General features: G+C 45.9%; 1 protein-coding gene across 3 annotated transcripts in view; it reads left to right on the plus strand.

Annotated features, from left to right (window-relative positions):
• Positions 1-13,008, plus strand: part of LUZP1 (leucine zipper protein 1) — a 72,434-nt gene that overhangs the window by 44,777 nt on the left and 14,649 nt on the right. For all 3 annotated transcript variants that reach the window (XM_053266937.1, XM_053266936.1, XM_053266938.1), the window contains exon 2: positions 4,467-7,734. In XM_053266937.1, the coding sequence (XP_053122912.1) occupies positions 4,576-7,734 (3,159 nt within the window). In that variant the 5' untranslated portion in view covers positions 4,467-4,575. The remainder of the gene's footprint in view (positions 1-4,466; positions 7,735-13,008) is intronic.

The raw sequence follows: 13,008 nt of genomic DNA on the forward strand, positions 1-13,008 counted from the left end.
TTTGTTTGACCTCCATGTATACACATAGGCCATTTGCTGAGGATCATGCAGACTTCTGGGACATATTCTCGTGTTCCACAGGGCTTTCAAGGGAAAGCATTTCCAGTTTCCAAGGGAAGCATAGATCACTGCAAATCACCCCCTGCACGACTCCATGCTGTGCAGCTAAGAAGCTCCCAGCCGTTCAAGGCACATCTTTTTGGTGTGCATTCACTTCTTTCGTTAGGATGTCAGCTAGTATGTTTATTTGCAAGAAACTCACATAAAAACATTGAAGAGAGAGATTATTTTACAACCACCAGTTATTTTTTACACATCATATTTTTATCGCTCTTCCCTGATAACTATGCACATCTGTGCATGGCCAAACTACATATTATACCATATTTACCTGAATTCAATACTAGGTTTTCCCCCAAGTACTTTGGTGTAAGAAATTGTCTTAAATTTAGAATCTTCTTCCTTTTGGGTAAATAGAGGTATAACCTGCATTTAATCTGCCTTATTTTAAGGGAGTCATCGTAAACTCAGAGTCGTCTTCTGTTTGGGTAAGTATAGTATTTTTTTTTTTAAAGCATAAAGAATAGTTCTCTTGGGACTATACTGCTTCAAAATGCAGATGGTTTGGTTCAGTGGGTGAATACACTTGCAAGTGTATTTAGGACCAACATAAGAAAATACTTTTCCACATTATGCATAATCACTTTGTGGAATTCTCTGCCACAAGACATGGCGACTGCCAGCAGCCTGGATGGCTTTAAGAGGGGTTTAGATAAATTCATGGAGGACAGCTCTATCAGTGGCTACTAGTTTGAGGGCTATAGGCCACCCCCAGCCTCAGAGGCAAGATGTCTCTCAATACCAGTTGCTGGGGATCAACAGCAGGAGAGAGGGCATGCCCTCAGCTCTTGCCTGTGGGCTTCCCAGAGGCATCTGGTGGGCCACTGCATGAATCAGGACTAGATAGGCCTTAGGCCTGATATAGCAGTTCTTAACGAAAAGGTGAAGTGTGCCGTCAAGTCAGTTTCGACTCTTGGCGCCCACAGAGCCCGGTGGTTTTCTTTGGTAGAATACAGGAGGGGTTTACCATTGCCTCTTCCTGCACAGTATGAGATGATACTTTTCAGCATCTTCCTATATCGTGGCTGCTCAATATAGTACCAGTGGGGATTCGAACCGGCAACCTTCTGCTTGTTTGTCAAGCATTTCCACACTGTGCCACTTAAGGTGGATTTAGGTAAATATTAAACAAGACTAAACCTTCCTGTCTGTGGAAAGCTAGCATGTCAAGAACAGTTCCAGCCTGTCATCCTCTTGACATGACATTTACAAATCCATCCCCTGCCTACCTGCACTTCTGTTCTTTTCTCTTTTCTTTCCTGAAAAGTGTCTGCCGCCCCCCCCCCCCCCAATCTAAATGTTCCAGAAAACCCACATCACCGCTCAGCATCGGTTAGGAAAAAGGAAGTTGCTCAGCCCTCTGGAGGAGAGCAGAGGCCAACGACTGCCAAGCAGAGAGCTGCGTTTTGACCCTGTGTGCCATATTCATCTCAGGTGGGGATTAGGGCAAAGGCATTCGCCCTTGCAAACAGATGGCATCCAGATACGCTTGAAAAGGAAAGTTACTGCCAAAGAGAGGATACAGGAGTATCCTTATGAGGGAGTAGAGCTGGTCTTGTGGTAGGAAGCACAACTTGTCCTCTTAGCTAAGCAGGGTCCACCCTGGTTGCATATGAATGGGAGACTAGAAGTGTGAGCACTGCAAGATCTTCCCCTCAGGGGATGAAGCCGCTCTGGGAAGAGCAGAAGGTTCCAAGTCCCTTCCCTGGCAGCATCTCCCAGATAGGGCTGAGAGAGAGTCCTGCCTGCAACCTTGGAGAAGCCGCTGCCAGTCTGTGAAGACAATACTGAGCTAGATAGACCAATGGTCTGACTCAGTATATGGCAGCTTCCTGTGTTCCTATGAGTATCCTTTTGGCTTGCTGACGTGTACTAAAGTCCCCACAACATTAAGGTTTTTGTCTTGTGTTGCATCCTTGTGGGCCCCTTCCATATTTGTCTTAATGCAGCAGAGCTTGATGTGCTCACAGTCAAGGATGTTTTGTTAGCCTCCAAGAATGCAGCCTCCAGCCTGCTCTTCCCATTTCGCTTCCACAGTTCTCTCTCTCTCTCTCCTCTCTCTCTCTTCCCCCGGCCACGGTTGACTGGTGGCCTGGGAGCCTGTCCACGCCTTCTGCTTGTAGCAGCGCCTTCAGGAAAGGAGCTGGGCCTGCTTGCGCAAAGGCTGCAGGTGGCCATGCTGCTGTTGAATGACCCTGCTGCCTGTGGGAAATGAGTCACTTCCAAACAGGCTTCCCAGCAAGGCGCAGCAGTGACCCTTCGGTGCGTTTTGTGTGGCAGCGCACTTGCTGTCGTCCTCTCGCTCGTCGTCTTGCAGAACTTTGAAATGCCTGGTCTTGCCCGTGCGGGAGGAGGAGGCAGTAGGATTCTGAGGCAGGAGAGTGGGGCGACACCACTTTAGACGCGCATAGGGGTTGCCGTTTTTGAATGCCGTAAAAGGCTCCCTGCAAGGTTGTTCGTTTTTTAAGCGAGTGCATGTGGGGGAGAGGTTTTAGACCAACCTCTTCCCTGTTGAGCTGATTTTTGCCTTGCAAAGTTAACAACAAAACAAGACAAATTCAGAGCTGTGGTTTATTCATTCATAAATGTGATTGCTGGTGTGCAATCTGAAGTGGTCCCGTCCATTCTATCACCTCAGGATTTTTCCACCTTCATTCCCACCACATTCTGTTGCGTATGGAAAACGGGCCACAGGAGAGCCTCCCACTGCTTATTATTATTATTATTATTATTATTATTATTTAAATGTGTGACTTGGAGCTCATGAACAGTTGCCTGGAAAAAACTGTAAGCAGGAGCAAGGTAGAACTTGTGCCTTTCGGTGAATGTTATGTGCTTAATGGTTGTGCTGCAGTTGGTCTTCCCAAGGGCTGGACAACACATCAAAGAGGTGGTAGAGTCCTGAGGTAGTCTAGAGGGGGCTGTTCCACTTGCAGGAGGGAGATGGCATTGTTGAATGATCCCCGCTGGAAAAAAGACTCCCAGCAAGTAAAAACAAGATGCCCTAACACTGTTGTCTTCGTTGTAAGGCAGGTCTGCTCGACTTTGCCCCCCCCCCCCCCGCCGCCAGCTGTTTTTGGACTACAACTCCCATAATCCCCAGCCACAGTGGCCAATAGCTAGGGATTATGGGAGTTGTAGGCCAACAGCTGCAGGAGGGCTGAAGGTGAGCACGCCTGTTGTAAGGCCTGGGAGCCCATGGTGGGCCTGTTGATTGGGCCTGTGCAAAGCTTTGGCCAAAGCTGAATACTCTGGATCAGAAGTGGGGTCTGGCACGTTCAGTTGTGGCTGGGGGGTCATGGGAGTTGTAGTTCAACAACAGCCAGAGATCCAAGGCTGCCTACCCCTGGGCAAGTTGGTATACTAGTTAGTTGTGAAGCCTGATACATTTTGTTGCATCATGGACTAGACAATAATGGATCAGGATATGGGATTAGTTGAATAAATTTCTGCAGATCAAAACAGCTGGTTTATTAAGCAAAATACTTGATACTGGCCACAAAGCAAAAATACCCATTAGGCGTACAAAATACCAGACAATTAGCAAACCTTGTTATACTTTGGAGGGTATAGGATGCCTTTGGGGGCTTCCCTCCTCCCCTGCTATTCTTTAGGCATGGCAGCTTCTACTGAGGTTGAAGATCATATCCTTCTTCCTGTTAATGGAACATTATTAGAAGCAAGAGGTTTTGGGTGGTTCTGCACAGGGTCACATCGTACTGTAATTACTTGAATCCAAGACTAGGCTTTCCCCAAGTTCCTTTAATTAGAAACTAGCTGGGCCGGGCACAGAACATCTGGGCCGGGCACAGAAATCTACACCTCTAGTTTCCCATGCCTGCCACCTGGCTGCCAATTTCTTTTGTGACTGGCCACTGATTTCTTTCCCCACCAGCTGGCCGTCCGCCGATTTCTCCCATCTGCTGTTTTCTCCCGTCTGCTGTTTTCTTCCCCCGCCCGCCACTGCCATTTTCTCCCCCCCCTCACCATTTTGTTTCCCGCCTGTCTGTTGCTGCCACTTCTCTCTTCCCCTGCTGTCAGCTCACTTGCGAACTCTCGCGAGAACTGCCACACATGGGATTGGCAATGGGTATACCTTAGAGAAATATATAGATAGATATATGGAGCGGAGGGTCATCTTAAGTTCAAAGTTCTCTTGAATAAATAGTATAACCTATTTTTAACCCATATTTTGTAAAGAAGTCATCTTAAATTCAGGACCATCTTGTCTTCAAGTAAATACGGTACTTCCAATCAAACAATTTAAATCTCAGCTCGTGAAGGGAATGTAATAGTAAATAAATCTTTCCTTTTTGTTATATTCACTTTCTGCTTTCTCTTTTCAGGTGCAGCTTGTCTCCCCAAGAAGCTTAATGACCTAAGAAGAAAAATAAAGAGTTTTAAAAAGACATTTCTTCTCTGTCATCTGAAGAATTTAAAAAACCAAGGTCAAAGATGGCAGAGTACTCGGCCTATAAGGAGACATCAAATCGCCACTTACGCTTTAAGCTGCAGAGTCTCGGCCGCCGCCTCGATGAATTAGAGGAAGCGACAAAAAACCTCCAGAAAGCTGAAGATGAACTTCTAGAGTTACAGGACAAAGTGATCCAGGCTGAAGGCAGCAACTCCAGCATGCTGGCCGATGTGGAAACTCTACGGAAAAGAGTGCTGAAAATAGAAGGCAAAGATGAGGAAATCAGGAAGGCAGAAGAGCTGTGTCGGCTGATGAAGGAGAAACTCGAAGAAGAAGAAAGTCTTACTCGGGAACTGAAATCCGAAATTGAGCGGCTTCAGAAGCGAATGGCAGAACTGGAGAAACTCGAGGAGGCCTTTGGCCGGAGTAAAAATGACTGCACTCAGCTATGCCTCAGCCTCAATGAGGAGAAGAACCTGACCAAGAAGATTTCGACAGAACTGGAAGTTCTTCGGGTGAAAGTCAAAGAGCTTGAACAATCTGAAGACCGGCTGGATAAAACCGAGCAGAGTTTGGTGAGCGAACTCGAAAAGCTGAGATCCTTAGCCCTTGCTTTCATCAGCGAAAGAAAAAACTTCACCGAAAAGGAGAAGCAGAATGAAAAGATAATACAGGAGCTAACACAAAAACTTGAGCAAAATAATAAATTGAACCGGGTGGATCAAACCCGAAATGCATCTAACCTGCTGGAAAAATCATCCAATAGTATTCTTGAGAGGAATGATATGAGGATTGAAGTGGACGTGAGTACTTCTGCACTGTCATCTAAAGAAACCAGGAGAAAAGGGAGCTTGGATTACCTAAAGCTCGTGGAGAATGAAACACGGAACAGATCGGAAAACCAGAAGAATAAAAACCAAGAAGACAACAAAGTGAAGGACCTCAATCAAGAAATCGAGAAGCTTAAAACTCAAATCAAACTTTCTGAGACTTTAGAAGAAGAACTTAAAACTCTGCGAGCCAAAAATAACGATTTGCACGACAGCTTCTTGAGTGAGCAGAATAAAAACAAGCTTCTCACGGGCCAGCTCGAAGAAATAAAAATGCGGATGAAGAAGCAAAAAGAGCTGGAGAATGGTGAGGCCGAGCCTGAGGAAATCAATTTACCCAGCCGAGTTAAACACGACAGACCTAAACATCGAGCTGTGACAGCCGAGTCAACGGTTTCAAAACCTAAATCCCGGGAACTTTCACCTCAGCACAGGCGGGAGAGAATACGCAACCGTGAATTCTCATTTAATAATGAGAACTATAGCCAAAGCAGCAGACGGGTTCCAAGTCCGAATCTGAACAGTAGGCGAGGGGCTAAGGCATCTAGTACGTCAGCATTGTTGGACGCTATAGCAACCGATAGTAAACGAGCGGAAGACAAATCAACCCACCTTTCCTCACAGAAAGAGACCCCACCACCTGAGGTGAAGAAATCTAGGGAACAACCATCTGTGCTGAGCCGTTACCCACCTGCGGCACAGGAACACAAAGCTATGAAGCCCTCCTTGAAACCCAAGAGCGAGAATGTATTGCGGAGCAAAGTTGAAAAAGTATCCCCGTCTTTTAATGATGCGAATCACTGTAAGCCCGATGCACTTGAAGAAAAGTGGAACAAAGGAGAAACTGTGATGTCCTCTTCTGAAAAGGGTATTAAGACAAATCATACAGAAGTACCTGTTGTTGCAACAGAGGTTTACATCTCAAAGACAAATCGTGGGATATCCAATGGAGCTGCTCCATCCTATAGACGCCATCTCTCTTCAGAAATGTTAGCCGCCGAGCTTGCCAGCTCAAAGACAGAAGCCATAGCACCCGTATGCTCTCGCAGGCAACCCGTGGAAGAGGGTTCTGTAAAAGTAGTTAACTCACAAGAAAATGAGAGCATGGATGCTCAGCTTGAAATGGCAAAGCCATTGCCTTTATCGAAGTCTTGGCTAATCTCAAGAAGTCAAGAAGATCTCTTGCAGGGTGTCTCAGCTTCTCGGAAGGAAGAAATGGGTCAGACCACCACTGGCTTAGCGGCCGATGCTAACCACGTTGGTCTGAAACCCACTTCTGCGAGAGCCAAAGCTATAAGATCTGGCAGCCATGAGAAATTCAACACGGATGAGGAGAGAGGTGGAATTGCAGCCAGTTCTACCAATTTAGGGGTAAAAAGGGAACCCATTTCCAGAGAATTCACAAGCTCCCGGGGCACTGTTCGAGCGTCTCTCTTTGAGAACAACAAAAATACATGTGGCGAAGAAGAATTTGGCAGGTCATCCAGAACTGCTGGCATCACAGGGTTGAGATCCAAAAGGCCGTTCAGTCCAAGGGAAGCTCTAAGTTCGAAGGCTGTTATCAAGCCTGCGATTGTGGAGAAAGATGTGAAAGAAATCATGGGTGGTGCAGGATCCGGACTGGAAGGGACCTCTGAAAAGCAGCACTCGGTCTTGAAAACCGGATCCCACAAAATGACTAGCAGTATCACCATCTACCCCTCTGAGCCCGTTACTCCGAGGGCCAGCACCAACGAAGCTCCAAAGGAACAGCTGCAAATGTCCGCCAGCAACATTCGAGTCATTCCGAATGAGCTCTCATCAGGAGCAAAGACAACCAGCACACCTGGCGAGATATCCATGAACAAGAGCAATATAACCCTGAAGCTACCGGAGACTGATAAAAATGGGGAGTCCGCTCCGAGAAGCAGGGTGGAGACGGTCGTCTCGAAAAGCAGCATTACAATAAAACCTTCTGAAACCATTGAGAGAAACAGCGAGGCAGCCGCGGATACCATCAGCTGGAAGAGCCACAGCTCTTCAGAGGCCAACTTGTCAGATGCCAAACACGTCACGGTGCGAAGTACGTGGAGGACACGGAGGGGTCTGCAGTCTTCAGAAGACTCTGCAACCAAAGGGGTTGAGAATTCAACAACTCGAAACCCTTATAGATCGTCTGCAGACCTTTCCAGGCCAGAAGGGACCAGCGCACGCATATATGCAATTGAGCAGAACTCCAGAAGAGCCAGTGCCACTGTAAACTCTTGGAATACTCCAGAACTGGACTCTAGAAGAACCAAAAGTAGCTTAAGCGCATCTGAGATGCTCAGCCAGAGGGCCTGCATCAATGAACCCGTGACGGCTTCAACTTGGAATTGCACAGCATTATCGGTAAGTGTGTTCTGCATTCTTTGATTTCAAACTAGAGGTTCTAAAAAGGTTGCCGCCTTAAATCAAGGGGACTGGGTGGAACCTTTGTATTAAATTAGCAGTGGTGGTGAAGGGTACTTTTCCCCCAATTGGCAGCACTTGGTTTAAAAAAGTTACACGAAGAGTTTGTTTTTGCCATCAGAGTAGGTGGCAAATGGATACAATCTGTTCTGAATCGTTCTGAGTTAATGTTTCCGTTTTTGAGTGTCCTGCAAATTTTTATGTTCTTTTAACTAAGTCAGATATCTTTGTTATGGCTATAGTGAAACAAATAAGCCAATTGTATTGATTGAATTTGTTTTTTGCCATAGGCGCCCACCACAAATCTATAGTACCAGGATACTAAATACTGCTACTACAACAAATATTTGTATATTCCTTTTAAACAAAAGTTCTCAAAACAATTTACATAAACAAACAAACCAATAATACATAAACCAGATGGTTCCCTGTCACAAAAGAGCTCACAGTCTAAAAAGAAACACAAGGTAGACACCAGCAACAACCCCTGGAGAGATGCTATGTTGGGATTGGACAAGGTCAGTTTGCTCTCCCCCTATTAAATATAGGGAAACCGCCACTTTAAGACCGCCACTTTTATAAGTTTATCTTATAGGAATGATTTAAAAAAATTGCACTAAATGTTTTGAGGAAAATCTGTATAAATATATTGATTTTTATTTCTTTTAAAAAGTTGTTTCTTTAAAAGGTCTGCCCTTCAGAGTGGCATATAACAGGAGGAGATGATCCCCAAGACACCCTGGTCCAATGCCATATAGGGCTTTCACGGTTAAAAGCAGCATAGTGAGTTTAGTCCAGAAACATGATTACAATTATAATTAATAATAATAGAAAATGTTGGGTGTGTGTGAACCCTTCCTTGCCTTTTTAAAAAAAGTCCTGGCTCATTTCTCAAGAAGTCAGGAATATCTCTTGCTGAATCTCTCAACTCCCCCCCAAGAAAGAAACAGACCATTGTTGCCAACTTTTTAACAGTGTTGGTTTATAGCAAAGGAACTGGAGAGAAGTCAGTTTAGAGGGGGATGTGATAAGTACCACTCTTCAGATACTGAAGGGTGATTCTGGTCCCAAGTAGCCACCAAACGAGCCAGTAGTAGCCGTAACTGGACCTCCCCAGATGATCTTAATAGGTGGAAAGGTTCATGATAAAGGAGGCACTCTCTTAAATACCCTCGACTCAAGCTGTTGAGCTTTTTATAGGTAATAACCAGCACTTTGTATTTTGCTCGGAAATATATTGGTAGCCAGTGCAGTTCTTTTAAGATTGGTGTTGTATAGTCTCTTTGGGTTATCCTGGAGACCAGTCTGGCTGCCGCATTCTGCACCAACTGTAGTTTCCGGACTATGTAAAAGGCAGCCCCACATAGAGTGCATTACAGTAGTCAAGCCTGGAGGTAACCAGCATATGTACCACTGTTTTAAGGTCATTTACCTCTAGAAGTGGGCTTAGCTGACATAACAGCCAAAACTGATAAAAAGCGCCCCTGGCCGTTGCCTCAGCCTGAGACCAGAGTGAGTTTTGAATCCAGGAGCACTCACAAGGTACATACTTGTTCTTTCTGGGGGAGTGTAACCCTGTCCAGAATAGGCAGATCTAAACCATCTCCTGAGTTCTGACCCCCCAACCGCACAGTCAGTAGCTCCATCTTATTTGGATTCAATTTCAGTTTGTTATCCCTCATCCAGCCCTTTATTGCCTGTTGGACTTCAATTCCTATAATCCCTAACTGTTGTCCACTGTGACTGGGGATGATGGGAGATGTAGTTCAAAAGCAGCTGGAGTACAGCCCTGGACCAGATATTCTAGAAGACCCTCTCAAGCCGTGTGATTCTATGTTTGCAGGATATGGGGTCCCAAGGGTGGGGGAGTTTAATCATTACAGGTGGTGGGGCCAGTCACAAGAGGGTGGCTTTCCATAGGCAAGGTGATGTTGCTGCCTCAAGCAGTGGATGTCGAGGGATGTTAAAGATGACAGGGAGGCAAATCTGATTTTTTATTTCACAGAACTACATCATACATTTCACATTTGCTTAATGAACCGAATCAGATTATTTCTACACACAGAAAGCATGATTATTGTCTAATGAGGCTTGTGTAGGTTAGCTTCCCAATAGATTATGCCCCATGCTAATCATTGGAAGTGGGTAAGAACCAGAGATGAGGGGTTGAAATTTTTCTACAGAAAATGGTCCAAAACAGAGTTTTCTAAATTTCTTTCCACATAAAGCTTCAAATTTGTTTCCAGTATAACTTTTAAACCACATTAAGTGTCTTCATTGATTCCCCACCCAACCCCTACCTTTTAGCTATTTCAGTTCAATTACCTGAAAAACTTTGAAACCCAGAGTGGGAAATTAATATGGTGGGGTTTCCTTATGAAATCTATAGGTCCAATAATATGCCAAATCAGACCACAATCTATATAGGGTACAGTGTTCCCTCTAAGGCGTGCATGTGTGCGCATGCTCACACATTTTTTGTTGTCTGCTCAGTTAATTTTAGATCCCACTCAGGTTGAATCAGGAAGGTCCCACTCTGAAAGCATGTGGGCTCACACTATCTTGATACTGCTGCCCAAAACAAAACTCATTCCACACACAGATGAAATTTTTTTAGAGAGAACACTGATAGGGTACCTGAAAAAAAATGCCATCAAATTATGCAAATAAGAAAAATTGTATGGGAAATTTTCCTGGAAAATTTTCCAGTTCAGAGTTTTCCAGAAAACCCACATCTCTTATGAAAAGTACTACCACCAGCTGGATTTTCCACCTCAGGTTCTAAAATAGGTTATACATTTTGTTACCGTACTATTAATTTCATTTGTGTACCACCCTTCCTCCAAGGAGCTCAAGTTGGTGTATTTTGTTCTCTCCCCAACTGTGTGAGGTAGGTTAGGCTGAGAGAGAAAGTGACTGACCCCGACAGCTTCATGGCTAAGTGGAGATCTGAACTTGGGTCTCCCCAGTCCTAGTCCTACGGTCTAACCACTATGCTACTCTGGCTCATGTGGGGCAACAGAACTGCAAATAGGTTTGTCTCTACATGGATAAAGCCGAACACAATCCCCATGATTGCAGCAATGCTTTATATGGTGTCGTGATCCAACAGCTGGATCAATTTACTGACCAGTTCATGCTTCTGTTTCTCCATGAGGATCTGGGCCTAGAAGGGTCGGGCCTGCTTGCCTGGGTAGGTGAGGGCAGTAACTGAGAGGAGAGCTGGTCTTGTGGTAGCAAGCATGACTTGTCCCCTTAGCCAAGCAGGGTCCGCCCTGGTTGCATATGAGACTTGATGTGTGAGCACTGCAAGATCTTCCCCTTGAGGGATGGAGCTGCTCTGGGAAGAGCAGAAGGTTCTCAGTTTCCTCTCCGGTGGCATCTCCAGAATCGGGCGGAGAGAAACTCCTGCCTGCAACCTTGGAGAAGCCGCTGCCGGTCTGTGTAGACAATACGGAGCTGGACGGACCAAGGGTCTGACTCGGTATATGGCAGCTTCCTATGTTCCTAACTGTGTGTTCAGCAGTGTTAATCCAAGTTCTGCAAAAGCATGCCACTTGTGGACGTTGGTGTGCAGATTCTGACCATATTGTCACAATGTGTGGCGAAGTGCGATCTCTTTGTATTATACCACAAACATATTTCACGGCTTCTCTTTGTACGTGGCCCCCTTTGCCCTTGGAAGAGATGTCGCTGCTTGAATGTATATATCCATGAACTGGCATCCTCTCTTTCAAATGACAGGTCCTAGGATTTTCTGTACAATCTCCCCTCCCCCAGGATGCTCTACAGCAGTGGTGCCCAACTAGGGTTCCTCCAGTTGTTGCTGAACTACAAATCCCATCACTCCCAGCCACAATAAATGGTGGCGGGGAATGATGGGAGCTGAAATGATGGCGCAGAAAAACATCTGGAGGAACCCTGTTTGGGAACCACTACTCTAGAGCAGGGAGGGGTTCCCAAACTTTGTTCCTCCAGCTGCTGTTGGACTACAACTCCCATAATTCCCTGCCACAATGGCCTTGGGATGGGGGTATAGTCCAGCAGGCTATCGGGAGTTCTGCAATATAGCCTCAGTTCCCCCCCCCCCATGATAATGGGCTTGTACCGTAGGTCCCTGAACTCTGGATCGAGCTAATGCATTACCAGAAAGAGAAAGCCATAAACACTTCCAAAATAGTCCTAAGAGATTGTAGTGTGCTATAGATTTTAACTACTTTGGAAGCCTGTCTTGGCTGAACAGCAGAGTAGACATGTAATTAATGAATGATTAATCAATCAATGTAGGTAGAGCTACCTGTTTAATAATGGAATGGGGTCAGAATGCACAGAAGGGTTTCAGTTATGCTTTTAACCCGAAAACCGTTTTAGCACCTTGCATCTAGAATGTGGGGAGGCAAGAATTGCGCGTTCCACCCAAACCGACTCTGCTGTCTGTCTTCTAAGCTTGCTTTCTATAAATACCCAGTGACTCTCTTAGCCCAGTTCCTTCCGTTGTCCCGATACTGTCACCAGCAGGAAGTTTTCCTGACCAGAGACTCATCTGCTTTTCTCCAGCCTAAATGCCTGCTGCTGGTAGGAATGAAAACAGCCACACAAACACCCCCTAAATGGAAAACCAGAACTTTTGCTCGCAACCAATAGGATGTATAAATGAGCACATCAAAGTCTAATACAAACAAACCTCATTCACTGCGGTTTCAGTATTCATGGTTTCGTGTATCCACGACGTAAAAATAAGTACTAGCTTCCATATTCATGGTAGGGTGTTTCGCGTCATCTACGGTTATGAACTTGACCCTGACCCTGAAGCTGACACTTGGACCCTCAACTTGATGCTTTGCCGTGGTTCACATGTACAGTTTAACCGTATTTAGCGCTAACTGGAGTTAAAATCCTTAACTCCATTAACGTAAGTGGAGCGGAGGGAGAAGGGAGCTCCTCCCTCCCACTTGGCCTCCCGGTCCGATCCCAGACTGTGGGCAGAGCATCACCATGTCAGCTGCTCGGCCACGACTGGACACGATCTCCAGCAGGGTGTGTTGATCGAGATCGCGGGTTTCCAGAGCGGCTAGCCTGCCCTCAGCAGGGGCAGTGCCGCGAGAGCCCTTTGAATGCTCTGCAATGCCAGCACCGCTTCTGCCAGCCATGGCACTGCCGCCCTTGACAAGTGGCCCTGCACCCCGGAAGCACCACTCAAATCCTAAGCCTAAC

This window comes from Hemicordylus capensis, chromosome 7, assembly GCF_027244095.1.
Source record: "Hemicordylus capensis ecotype Gifberg chromosome 7, rHemCap1.1.pri, whole genome shotgun sequence".
In the NCBI taxonomy this organism is placed as follows: Eukaryota; Metazoa; Chordata; class Lepidosauria; order Squamata; family Cordylidae; genus Hemicordylus; species Hemicordylus capensis.